Here is a 14,399-nt window from a genome sequence, read left to right on the forward strand (position 1 = left end):
TCCACTGCATAAATGCTACCTTGATGGGTGGGGAGGGTTCATTTGTGAGTTTTATTCTTCCCTAGTTAATTGGAAAGTATAATCAATTCATCTCCAAGAGATTATGAGGAGAAAAAATCATCTCACACCAAAACATGAGCAGCTACAAAATAGGGTTGGTTTGGAACAAAGCATCACTCATTAAAAGAGAACTAATAGATAACCACAAATCTTGGTAGCCAGAGATCAAAGACCAGTCAAGCATCAAGAATTCAGATGAACAGGGTCCAGAACATTGACAGTCAGTCTCTCTCTCTCTCTCTCTCTCTCTCTCCCCCCCCCCGTATCTGTCTCTGTGTCTCTGTTTCTCTTTGTCTGTCTCTCCCCTCCACCTCACTCCCTGCTCCGCCCAGTGTTCTATTGTACCTATTGGGCATAAACGGCCCTGGTACACAGGCGATGATAATAACAGTCTGTAAGTAAATTCTATCTCTGATTAACATGCAGCAGAGATCCTAGAACTACATTCCAAATGACGAACACAAAAACTCTGTCTGATTTTGGAACTATGTTCTAAAAAGAATTGTCCTGTGCCATCTCATGAGCATAAACTTAAATATTCTTTGAAATATAAAATGATCAAGTTCCATGCTTCCTGATATAAACCTTTAGAATGCTTTAAAAATTTTCAACTGACACATGCTATTTGTCTTATATTATTGCCGAAACAGTTTTTTTAATCTAATAAAGTCCACTTGCATGCATAAACCTCCTTTGCCAAAGGAAAATGTATACACAGAATTCAAATTGATTTTTATAGGAAAGGCAGCATAGGTTTCTTGGTTGGAAGTCAAGAAGACTTGAGGTCAAGTGTTACCTCTGCCACGTGGTCCTGTGACTCTGGGAAGGTTAATTAATCCCTCAGTATTCTGGGAGATTCTAAGGCTATGAGTTGCAGAGAAGGTACCAGTTTATGTTGGTAGCAAGACTTTCCTTATCCAGGAGTTGCCTATATACCAATGATATCCCTTAAATTTCATCCTTCTCCCTAATTATTTTACCTAAATATCAAAACTGAAGACCACCAAAATTCTCTATAACTTTTCTTTTTGTTTTTGAAAAATGTTGGTCTGTAGTAGTATATTTAAACAGACAGTCCTTCTAATCATCTAAAACATCAAGAATTATAAAATAATTTTACCTATTTTGAAAAACAGCACTCATTATGACAGTCTGTGTTCCAGTTAGCAACCCAATAAAACTACACATGTAGGTTTCTTGTAAACAATTGAAGACCTAGGAAATTAAAATAGAAACACCCACAAATCATAGAACAGAACTATTAGTGGTTGCCATATTACAAGGGGGTTTCAAGTTGCTTCGTGCCTCTGTGCTAAGATAAAAGATACTCTGTTGGCATTTTCACTTGCCAAAATAGCCATTTGCAATTAAAAATTAAAATTGGCACTTCTTCTTTGCAAGCAATTATCTAAAGGCAGCTGGCTGTCTTCCTTGTTTACAAGTGCTCCTGTGTCATGACTTCATTCTATTTGGAAATTTGCTTTCCTTGAGTTTTATATTATCGACAATTTTTCCCAACATTATCAGCTCCTCAGTTTTTTTTTTTAACACTTTTCAATATGTTCTAAGTCCAACAGGATATTCTTGAAATATACATCCAATTGGAAATTGACCAAATAGCAGGTGTTAAAATATCTCACATTGTTTCTCAGATAAAGGTCTCATATCTCAAATATATAAAGAACTTTGTCAAATTTATAAGAATATGAGTCATTCCCCAATTGATAAATAGTCAAAAAATATGAACAGGCAGTTTTTCAACAAAATAAAATCTATATATTGTCACATGAAAAAATGTTCCAAATCATTATTGATTAGAGACATGCAAATTAAAACAACTTTGAGATATAATCTTACATCTATCAAATTGGCTAAAATGGTAGAAGGGGAAAGTGACAAATGTTGGAGGAGATGTTGAAAAATTGGGACACATTATTCACTGTTTGTGAAATTGAGAACTCTAGTCATTTTACAGAGTAATCTGGAATTATGCCCAAGGAGTTATAAAACTGCGTATACCCATTGACCCAGCAATACCACAATTAAGTCCCTTTTCCAAGGTGATTAGGGAAAAAGGAAAAGAACTTAAATGTTCTAAAATATTTATAGCAGCTCTTAGTGGTAGCAAAGAACTGGAAATTGATGAGATGCCCATCAATAGGGGAATGCCTAAACAAGTTCTGGTATATGGTTGTGATGGAATACTACTGTGCTATAAGAAATGATGAGCTGGTTGATTTTAGAAAAACAAAGGAAGATTTGCATGAAATAATGAAGAGTGAAATGAACAGAACCAAGAGAATGTTGTACATAGTAATAGCAATATTGTTCTAAGAAAAATTTTGAACAACTAAATCATTTTTCATATTATAAATACTCAAATCAACTACAAAGGACCTAGGAAGAAAGATGCTATCCACAATCCAGAGGAAAAAAACTGCTAAATAGAAGTACGTATAGTATGGTTTGACATAAATACAAACACACATATTAATGTCTTTTGGTAGCCATGAGTGTGGTTGGTGGGGGGAGGGAAAAAATAAAAAATGCACAGCAAAGAACAAAAGAAAACTTAGAAAGAAGCACAGAAAAGCAGTGTAGTTTTGAAAACAATGTCTAGTATTTATTACATAGTTTTTCAAAAAAAGCAAATGATGTGAAATGGAATTTCTTGGTTTTTTGTTGAATGCTCTTTTTATGCTGTGCTGCGTGTATAAGAATGTTCTTTTTTAGTCTTTTTGTATGTAAGTTCAAAATGAATACATAAAATAAAATATTACATATTACTAGATGCACAAAGGAAAAAAGAATGGCATTCTAAATATAAAGGTGGTAAGTGATTTTGCTAAGGGCAGAAAATTAACAAAATGCAATTATTATAAATCTAGTACTTAGCACAGTGCCTGACACACGGTAGGTACTTAGTAAATGATAACTGAATCACTGAAAATACAAACTAACAAATGTCCAAAGAAGCAAATGATCTTGAAATGACATAAATAATGATATATTAAGTCAGTAATTAAGCACACCTTACAGAATAGGCACCAATAAACCACAACTTTATCAAGCACACAGTTCTAGTGCCTTACTTTTGGGATATATGAAAGAAAGTGGGAAATCAGAGACAACCTAGATTATGTCACGTGTAATACCTTATGTTTGGGTACTGAGTTTACACTTTTCAAAGTACTTTCATATACAGGGTGTCCCTAAAGTCTGGACACAGGAAATCTCATTAACTATGCATATTTTCAAGAAATGAAATGAATGAAATTTTCAACATTTTATTTAATTAGCACAAATTTTAGTCATAATTTCATATGGAATAAAAACTTTCATTAGCTATTGGGGGCTATTTTCCATATTAATGAGATTAATTTTAATTTAATTAATTAATGAGATTTTCTATGTGTCTCCTATGTCTTCCTATGAAATCTCATTTATGCTAATTAAGATGTTGTTGAAATTTTTATTCATTTCATTTCTTGAAAATATGCATAGTGAGATTTCCTATGTGTCCAGACTTTAGGGATACCCTGTACTTTATATATATGATATATATATATATGTGTGTGTACACACATGTACTTCTCATTTTACCCCTCTAATAGGTGTTAATTGGACAGGAAAGAGTTCAGAATTTAGAATTACAAGACCTAGGACTGAACTCTGGAGTAGCCATTTAACTACCTGTGTGACTGAGCACAAGTGAGTCTTATATTTTTCATCTGTATATTCAGAATAATAATGCAGGGAAGGGAATGAACATTTATGTAACCTCTACTATATTCCAGGCACTATACTAAGTGTTTTACAAATATCATCTCATTTGATCCTCACAATAGCCCTGACAGGTAAGTATTGTTATCTTCATTTCACGGTTGAGGAAAGTGAGGTAAATAGAGGCTGACTTACCACAGTCACACATCTAGTAAGGGTCTGAAGCTGAATTTGAACTCAGGTCTTCCTGACTGTCTAGTGCTCTATCCACCACACCACCTAGCTGACTAATAAGGTAGTTTGCAAACAGCTAAAATGTTACAAACATGGAATATTTTTGATATCCTTATATGAGTTATCAGTATCATTCTCAAAAGCGGAAACCAAAGTACAAACAGAGTAAAGTACTTACCTAAGTTGACAAATCAAATTGGTCGTAGAATTCAGGTCTGAGTGTCCTGTCTCTTAGCCCTACACTTTTTCCCCTATGAAGAAATAATCTGTATCTTCATCCTAAGAAACTCTGAAACTTGAACATCTATAGAGCTATGCATATTGACTCTAGAAAATTTGTAACACTATGATAGTTTCCTATCCTTAGCTTATAATCAAGTTTTTTTTTCTGAAGCATAAATCATAGAATCAGAATCTAATTGTCTACGTTAAGATACAATAACTTAGAGGTTTAATACAGTAACAAACAGTGATTTACATGTGTCTGCAACATATTTTTTCCCTTGTAATTCCTCCAACACACCCACAGTCACACACAAACTTATATATGGATCCCTTTCATGTTTTCTTTTACTAACAACATTCTTCTTAGAGACTTGTTTTAAAAGGCAAAAGAAGAAAAAGGGGAGGGGGAGAAAAGTATTCAGAAAAATATGTAACTTCATATTTGCATCACTAACCTAAAAGACAGAGTGAGCCAAAGGCTGACATACCTGTCCTTAAAATACCAAGTTAAACAGGTATTTAATAAAAGAAACAAAACAAACAAAAAACAGTGGTTAAATGACACAGTGATAAGAGAGCTGGTCTCAATGCCAGGAAAACTTGGGTTCTTCTGTCCTTACACATACTGGCTATGTGACCATGAACAAGTCTCGACCTCTCAGTGCTCTGGGGCTAGGCAACTAAGATTGTTTAGTATCCCAGAAGGTGCCAGCCAGCGTTGATAGAGAGAGTTTCCTCATCCCAGTAGTTTATTGTGCCAATGAAATCAAAGATCCAATTTCTATCACTATCCCTTAATAAAGTTAAAAGACACCAGACATAGTCATCCTTAACAGCACCGAAGAAACATAAAAAACTATTTGAATGTTTTCTCCACTTCACTCTACTATCACTGCTAACCCATCACTACTAACTATATCTACCCCCAAGTCATTCTCTGTCATCCTTATCTCCCCAAAATATTCACCAAAGGAAAAGAACTAAGGAGTCTTGAATTCTCTAGTAGTCTTTAATATTTGTTAACAAAAACCTGTAGATGCTATTTTTATACCATCACAATGATTTAATAACAACTTCTATCTACTTAATAGGAATCTTCCTTTACATGAAGCATAACTTTAGACGTGCTTTCCTTGTGTCTTGGCAGTGAAAATGTTGGTCTGCTAAGTAAATCTATCCCTAAAGTATCTCATTAATCACCATATACTTGTTCTTGGCAAAATACATGCTACAAAAACTGTTATTAAAGTAGGATTTGGGGATTCCCAGGCTGGCAGATCATGTTATTATTTAGTCACACTTTTCTAGAAATAATTTTCTTACAAAGTCTTTTATTATTAATAAAATCATCAGAGGTGCCTTTCCAACCAATTATGCCTTCATTAGCTTTTTGAGAAATCTATTATCTTCCAGACTATTTCAATTACTAAATGGTAATGGCAAGATAACATTTTTTACAAAGCACCTTTTGAAGCTTCACACAACTTTCCCAGAGATGGGGAAAAGAAAGAGCAATTCCCTCTTTTTTTGTTGTTGTTGTTAGTGTGGATCTAGCACCCCTTTCTAATTCCTTGGGAACTACAGCATACTCTGAAAAAAGCACATGGAAAACTAACTTCACTCTTGGTTATACTGATGTATATGTACAAAGTTCTTTTCCCACCTATTGCTACCACTAAAAGATATCCTTAGGTTCATTCATGATGAATTTATTATTGTTTTAAAAAAATTAACAGAACTCTTTTGAAATTAATGTGGTATGAATGGCTGCTTTAAACAAGGGTGAGGTGTCAAAAAGTTAAGATAAAGAAGATAATGATGTAGTACAATACTTAGAAATACAATAAACATAATCAGCAGCTGCAAATATTCTCCCATATTCAATAATTTACCTTGAAATTCATAAACCTGTAAAATGCTGTATTTTTTAAATTAAGGAGCAACAACAGACTATTCTGAGTGTATTCATGCTAAATATTATACTAATACATACCAATGAATTTAATAGGATCAGTAATGTTACTAAGTGTTTGACAACATAAGTTGAAATGCCCCAAAACACAACTAATATGTCTATTATTTGAAGTAAAACATTCCTAGAAACATATGTGGATATATTGAAATTTAAAGAATATTCAAAATGATCACTTGTGCTTTTTGTTTTAACTATGATTCAACAACCTTCTCTTTGGAAGGTATAAAGTATAACATGTGAAGTTGATGGAGGTAAGCTGAATAAAACTTGTGTCTAGTCCAATGTTGACCTATAAAAACCGCACACTCCATAATCCCACAGAGTGTAGAGCTCTACCTGGTCAAACTCAGAAATCACATACTAATTCAAATTCTTCTACCTTCTTATTAAAAATCTTTCAGGCTGGTATGTCAATGCCCCAATAATAGTGAGACTATGTTTGGATGAAAATATTTGGGAAGCACTTCCTTAGACAGTACATACAAAAATCCTGGCAAGTAACCTTTCAAAGAAAGATTCAAGCGGAAATAAGGAATGCATTGATAACTTTCTATACAAGCCTCTCTTTGTAAAATTGATGTATAATTTCATTCGGAGGGTGGGGAAAAGGCAGGAAAAGTGAGCTTTCTAAAACGGTATTAAAATGTCCAGATACCCAAAACTGCAGTAGGAAAAGGATTGAGAGGATGAATGGACCTTGTGGGGAAAACAGTAGTAAACCAGTGGAAGGTTTTAAATGCCTAAGGGAAAAGTCAACATTTGCTTCTAATCATTTTCTCATTAAGCATTCACTGCTAGCTGGTGAGGGTTTTGCTTAAACACACACACTTTATATTGACTTAGAGCCAGGATGGTGCTGCTGGAAACTCAACTCCTGCCTGATTCCTTACCCAAGCGTCTGAAGCAGCTCATGCCCCTTCAGGAAGCATCTTATTAATATCAGTTTTGGAGAAGACTGAGCCCCCCAATAAAGGTCTCTGCTATTATAAGGCTTGCGAATATTCTACTTTCCAAAACCACCTTTATACCCACTCGCAGTAGCTTAGAAAGCCAATTTTTAGTTTTATTATTATTGCTACTATTTTTCTTTCCGATTAGGCAGCTTCTCCCCAGACCTTGGCTAACTTCTGTCAGTAACGGGCTGTATGTCTCAACACATTTGCTGTCCTGTGGAGGTGGTGAGGTCGGCTTCCGGACTAGACTGAAGTCGAGCAGCTTTTCTCCCTTAAATACCATTTTTTTTCTTTATTGAGCCCTAATAATTACTATTGAGGTTTCAAGTCTTCTGTTTTCTACATCTCTGACACCCCCTCTCTCTCTTCCTCCAGCCTTTAGACCACTTACTGCCCAGCAATCAATCCTTCAAGCCTTCTGTCTTCAACTCCAGCTTCAGGTCACTGGGCTTGGTTCCCTACCCTACTCAAGAGTTTCCGTTTTAGCACCACCAAATCCTTCTACCCCCGACTCACTACCTGCCTCTCGCACATCCTGCCCAGCAGACGCTGAGGAGATCTTGAAGCACAAATATTGCTGTCATGAGAACGGGTCAAGTTCAGAAGTATAAAGAACCAGGGGTCAGAGTGAGGGGGAAGCGTGTGTGTGTGTGTGTGCGTGTGCGTGTGCGTGTGTGTGTGTGTGTGTGTGTGTGTGTGTGTGTGTGTGTGTGTATGTAAGAGAAAAACAGTTTCACGCCAGGGCGCCCCATCCAGGATTCTTGGATGGAGGCGCGAGCAGCGAGCGGGGGAGAGCGCGCTTCCCGGGGCGCGGGGCACATGGCCACTTGCACTCCCGGAGCAGTAGTCTGTGCGGAGGAGGCACGACGCGGGTGCCACCCACAGCAAGGCACTGCACTGCAAGGCTCCCCGCGCCCGCCGCCTGCTGGCAGCGCAGCCCGCGGCGACATGCCTCGGGGGGTACTCACACGAACGCGTGGTAGATGAACGCCCACCCTCGGGGTCTCTCCAGTACGTTGTACAGATAATTCTGCAGCCGCCGATACTTGACGTTCCTCCGGCAGCTCTGGCTGCTGTTGTAAGCCAGCGGCTTCCCCAGCAGGCTCATCCGGGCTCCGTGCTTTGCCCGGCGGTTCTCCCTGAAGCCGCCGCCGCCGCCGAGCGCGCCGGCGCTGGTGCCCAACAGCAGCAAGCCGTCCCCGCGGGCAGCCGAGTTCAGGAGCACGCGGCCCCGGCCCGCCTCCACATCCTTCATGCCCGTAGCCAGGCGCCCCCCGCCCGCCGCCGCGCTGCTCTTCAGCCAGAGCCCGGCGGAGCCGCCCTCATCTCCTCCCCCGTGGTTGCGGGGCATGGCATCACCACGGGCGCGGGGAGGGGGGCGCCAGCGGCGGGGGAAGCGGTCTCATGCGAGCGGGACGGCGTGGATGGAGCCCCCGGCTACCCGCCTGCCCGACCGCCGCGGCCTGGGGGCGGGGAAGCAGCCAGCCAACAAACCTCTTAGGGTCAGGGGGTGGGGAGGGCGGGCGAGCCGAAGAGGAAGAGGAAGAAAGTGTCAATCGCTCCCAGGTCTGGGGGGCCACACACGATTAGTCTGGACCTGGTCTTTGTGCCTGTCACTTTGAAGGCTCTTGAGGATTTGGGGCTTTTTTCTTTTCTTTCATAATCCTGTCGCCTCCCCTAACTGCCTCCAGAGAGGGAGACAAGAAACCCAGGGCTCCCGAAATGCAGTAACTGGCATGCACAGACCAGAGGGCGAGTACACGGACCCCAGCAGAGTCCCCACCAGCTATCTTTGACTGGGTCTTGGGTCGAGTACTCGACTCTGGAGGCTGACCCCGTGCCCAATGGTGTGCTCCTTCGATTGATAAGGGTGGGTGCTCCTAGAGGAGGCAGAGGCAGGACCAAGCAGGAGGCTGATGGGGAAGTCTTTTGCCTCCCTCAGCCGCTCTGTGCCCCCAGTTAGGGAACTAGGCAACAGTAAAGGTCCGAGTGCTCGACGTGCCTCTGCTGGCTACGCAGCGCAGTCGGGTATGTCCATCCTTAGGATATGGGCTTAAACGTGAAAAGCCCTGTCTTATTCTACCCCTGGCCAGGCTACTGAGGTACTGAACATAGACCTGGAGCGGCCGGGGAGAAAAAAAAGAAAGACTGATGCGAGAAGGGCTGCTGTCCATGTGTGGGGTTCCCTTTGAAGCCCATAGAGTTCACCTCCCCACCCCACCCCTAGTTATTTCGCTTTTCAAAATGAAATAAAGGAAGCAACGCAAAACCTAGCACGGCACAGAGAGCGCATCCACTGGACATCTCCCTTGAGCTGTTTCGTTAAGCCCCGGCACCGTTGTTACTTTGTAGCCAAAAAGAAGACCACACAGCCGGGCAAGAAACTATCCATCCATCTCAGATTGGGCGGGGGAGGAAAACTCCAAAGTGGTCCCGTCGGAGATGAAGAGCTTCTGGCAATGACAACGAAGATAAGAGCGCCAGGTCCCCAGAACCCAGGTCTCTCACGTCAAGAAATTTCCATTTAAGTCTCAGAAAGTCCTAAAGCCTGCCAAGTCGGCGGTGTCGGTGGCAGCAGCCTAGGCTCCTGGGTCTGGGAGAAGGATCTGGGAGATTTAGGAGAACACGCACTTTCTCTTCTCTGCAGATGAGCCTCTAGCTTCTCGGATTCTCCCCTTCCCCCAATCTGTGTATTGTTGAACTATTTATACATTGAGAAACATGTTGCAAGGAGGGATTTACTGGATCGCCCCGTACGCATTCACTTAGACTCCGAAATCCCTCCCCCACTCTCCAGGTTGCGTGGAGATCCTCCTTTTTTCGATTCCCAGTCCTCCCCCGCCCTTCAGGTTCTGAGAGCAGCTTTGAAAACGAGTTGATCTGGAGTCTTTTTCTAATATACACATATATACCATTACAAACAGTATAGACGCTGCACCCAAGGAAAGCCTTCTTCCTCAGGCTTGGGAACTTCCTCCAACTGCAAGAAAAATGATCTCCAAGTGAAGCTTTCAGGAGACTCTAGATTCCAATGGAATGGGGAGGGGAAGGCAGAGAGGAGCGCTTTCTAGCTCTAGGATATCTGTCTTTTCCAAAAAAATGTAAAGGTTAGAGAAGCCCGAGGCATAACTCTGCACTTTGTCCCCTGGCCTCCGCAGGGACAAGCATCAGTACACATTCAGCTGCCCATACCCAATCCAGTCAAGCCTGCTTGCCCAGTGGGGCAGGAGTTTCCTTTTACCTCTTGTCTTATTTATTGTTGGGGCTGCTGTGACAAAGCCGGAATGAAGACTGACCCAGCACTGAGTACTTTAGTCTCTAATCCGTGTCTCTCAACTCAGGTTTTTTCCCTCAGCCCTCCTCTCTCCGAAGCCTCTCAGCCCCAGCCCCACAACACACTCTCAGAGCAGCATAGTTCGGGTGGCAGGGATGCCACGTGACTCCGCTGAACACCAACACTTAGAGACACTCTTTCCTCTAAAACACAGAACACCCACACGCTGAGGAGGTGCTCAGGAAACTGACTAGTGCCTTGATATTGAAGGTATATGTGGAAGGAAATGGAGGTAAGGGGTGGGGGTGCACAATACTAGGGTCCTAATGCCATAGTGGAAGCATTTTCCTATATTTAGACCCCCATTTCAGGATCTGTATAGGAAACTTGGGGGTGATATATCAGAAACTCCAAATGATTCCTGGATGTGCTTGTTCTTTTCGGCACTGAACTAAAAGCAAAACAAAACCAATCAAAACAAACAAAATCTTCCTCTTAACCCTAAACCGTTTTACTCTTCAGACTTCATCTGTGAATGAAGAACTCAGCCATCTTCTAGGCCCTTGCAACTAGACCCCCCCCCCCCGCCCCCGACACCCCACAGAAAACGAGATGGACACCTGTTTCCTGTCAAGTAAAACTACTGCTTAATTCAGTACTTGGAGGAGTGCTAGGTAGTTTCATAATCTCCATGTAGCTTAAATAAAATCTAATAATCAACTAAAATTTTGGCATCTATTTAATACTCCTCCACTCTTTAAAAAACAAACAAGTGTTTTTAAGGTAAACCATTTCCACTTAAGGTGAAGCTGCATAGAAATGAGATAACAGATAAATAAAACTACAGAGGTCCTTCTTCTAAGGAAACTTGGTGGGATGGCTTTATTTTAAGGCTGACCTACCCGACACCCCCCACCCCCACAGGGAGAAGCTGAATTAGTGGAATTTTATAAACTATACAACTGAGCATGAAGGACCCCAGAATTGTCAAACTTAAAAATCTATGATTTCATCCAACTAGTCTATATCTCATTTAGATAAGTCTTAGGGAAAAAAAATGCCCTGAGGCTCAGAGATTAAGCTATTTACTTATGATCACACAGATATTGTGTTGGAGGTAAGATTTAAAGCTTTTCTGGCTCAGAATTTAGCACCCTAGTCCAACACATTGCTTCTCATTACTGAAATAATGTCTTAATTGACCTGGTGACAGATGGAGAATATACATATTATAAGAGATAGGGAATATATTTGTGATTTCACTGTTTTTTGGAAGTTCCGTTTGAGATTATTTCCTCTACCTATGCAGTTCAGCACCTTCTTGCAACTTAATAGGCTTAGAAAGTTCCTAGTGCACTGAGAGACTAAGTGACAGCCTTGGGGTCACACAGTACAGGTAAGAGATGGAACTTGAACTCAGGTCTTTCTGACTCCAAGGTCAATTATCAATCCATTAAACTGCCTCACTTCATGTTAAGAAATATTTAAAATATGGGGCTGCTAGGTGGAGCAGTGAGTAGAGCACAGGCCCTAGAGTCAGGTGAACCTGAGTTCAAATCCAACCTGAGACCCTTAACACTTACTAGCTGTGTGACCTTGGGCAAGTCACTTAACCCCAGCTGCCCTCCCTCCCCCCCTTCAAAAAAAAGAAGTATTTAAAATAGCAACAAAAATGTAGTGTAGATTCTTTATGTATTGATATTAAGACAATAATTGTAAACGCACCATGGTATAGTGGATAGAGCTGGCAGTGGAGTCAGTTTTCCTGAGTGCAAGTGATCTCTGGTATATATCTAGCTGTGTGACCCTGGACAAGTCACATAGTCTCTCAAGGCAGTCTAATCAACTCCTCAAGACTAAAATTTATTAAGCAAGTACCAATCTGACCTAAATTGTCAGAAGAGTTCTCTGTTCACTCCCATCCCCCACTTCCCAAAGCAGTCAGATAACAGCGCTGACCAAAAAGAAATCAATTAAGATAGACCAAAAGGAAAATATCTCATGCTTCCTGGAGGGATAATTTTCCACTCTCAGTAGAACAGGAGCTTGAAATTATAGGTGTCTCTCCCTCCCCCTTCTATTTGAGGTCCTCATGAAAACTGAATCAATTCCTTATCTACTTGGCAATATGTGCTATTATTGTGTTAATAAGTGTAGGGATATACATTTAAAAATTAGTAATGCTAATTTTTAGATACATCCAAAGACTTATTCATTGATAGTGTGTGTTTACAGGTAAATACAGCTAATTACTCTAACTTGAATGAATAAATATTACACATACACACACAATACCAATTTCAACATGTGAAGTTTTCACTTGGTTAAATGTGTCAAAGAAAAGTAACAACTACTGCTAAAAATCTAGATATGAAGGTATAGGTTGTATAAATTTTGGAGACATGAGTTTTACTTGTATGTATATAACTTTTGGAGGTATAAGTAACCAGGTAGAATGAAGGAGAGAATGCTGAACTTGGAGTAAGGAAGACAAGTCCAAAACATGTCTCTTACACTAGTTATGTGACCCTGGATAAATCAGGTAATCTCTCAGCCTCAGTTTCCTCATCTATAAAATGGTGGTCATAGAAGCTCCTACCTTACAGAGTTGTGAGGATCAAATAAGATAGGTAAGCTTTTTTTGCAAGCCTTAAAGGACATTATAAATGTTAGATATTATAAGCTATTATTACTACTGTAACTGGTATACCACCTTCCACTACAAAGTGGGAAAAAATGGAAAATTTAAGAAATCAAGAGAAATAGTTTATTATTTTCTTTGAAAAGTCAATAGAAACATGCTCTTCATAAAAACTTTTTCCTTTTCAATGAAAATCAGGTTAATGAAAGGAAGATTTCACATTCACCCAGTTTTTCTTCTTAGGAATACTCAGAAATAATGATCTTGAGTATTCTGAAGGTGTTAAAATGTATAATAAAACATTTCACTGCCCACCAGAGGGTGCCAAAATATACTGGCATAGATCTGTTCCACAAACACATTCTCAGGTCAAGCTGCTGACCACATTACTTTAATGTAAATGTCACTCTTTCCCCCAAAGTCTGTGACCATGATTCTGTTCAGTCTGTGTTTGAGTCATTTTGAAAGCTACCTCAAGAGTTCTGGAAGGACCTAAGTTTTATTGGTGGAAAAGTGAGTTGGTTATGAAAGCCACTTCTCTATGAAGTTTTAGATCTACACAAGGATCAGAGCTATAGAATTTTAGAGACTGAAGAGACTTTGGAAACCTTCCAGTGCAAACTCACATTTTAGAAACAAAGAAATTGTAGTAAAGAGGTTCAATGACTTTGCTCTAGACCACATGACTATTTAGAAGTAGATGATGGAGCATTAGAACCCAGATCTCCTGACTTTTTGTCTTTATAAATACATGACATAATTTGGACTGTAGACATGTTTTGTCCACTTGGGTTTTACTATGTGGGTGATCAGGTCAAACTCTCTTAAGTAATTATAGAGTTCTGAAAACAAGGGCTAGATGAAACCTTATGTCCAACCAACCAATCAACTTCCCTCCTTGACTTATTTTTGATTGGCCAGATGATGCTCAAATCGATCTGTGACTTCATGGATTTTGTTCTTTCTTCAAACACTGAAGAATACAGTCCATCTATGCCTGTCTATATTAGACTCATGTTCATATCCTACAAATTCCCATCAGGTTGTACACCTATTTTGTCAGAGGCCTTCTGACATAGCTCCTGACATTGTGAAGATTCCAACTCTATAGATTGACTATTGAAATATGTCTCATAATTTGGCATATAGACATTTGTTCCTCCACTTGAATTTTATGGTTTTGACTGGTCAAACAAAAAACTTTTTTGAGTAGTTACAGATCTCTGATAAGAGTTTCTATAATATTTTGGTGCTAAATGCAACTATTCAAATGTCATTTGCAAACAGGACTATCTTGAAAAACCTATCCTTTCC

General features: G+C 40.0%; 1 protein-coding gene and 1 pseudogene across 1 annotated transcript in view; one reads left to right on the top strand and one right to left on the bottom strand.

Annotated features, from left to right (window-relative positions):
- Positions 1–8,584, bottom strand: part of KCNQ5 (potassium voltage-gated channel subfamily Q member 5) — a 702,120-nt gene extending 693,536 nt beyond the window's left edge. The window contains exon 1 of the mRNA XM_069067031.1: positions 8,139–8,584. Within this exon, the coding sequence (XP_068923132.1) occupies positions 8,139–8,521 (383 nt within the window). The 5' untranslated portion in view covers positions 8,522–8,584. The remainder of the gene's footprint in view (positions 1–8,138) is intronic.
- Positions 8,585–9,086: 502 nt separating this feature from the next.
- The window catches only part of LOC138145417 (uncharacterized), a 125,767-nt pseudogene continuing 120,454 nt past the window's right edge, over positions 9,087–14,399 (top strand).

The sequence above is a fragment of the Petaurus breviceps genome, unplaced genomic scaffold (assembly GCF_028583685.1).
Source record: "Petaurus breviceps papuanus isolate PSGF00001 unplaced genomic scaffold, PetGlider_PUasm1.0 90734, whole genome shotgun sequence".
Taxonomy (NCBI): Eukaryota; Metazoa; Chordata; class Mammalia; order Diprotodontia; family Petauridae; genus Petaurus; species Petaurus breviceps.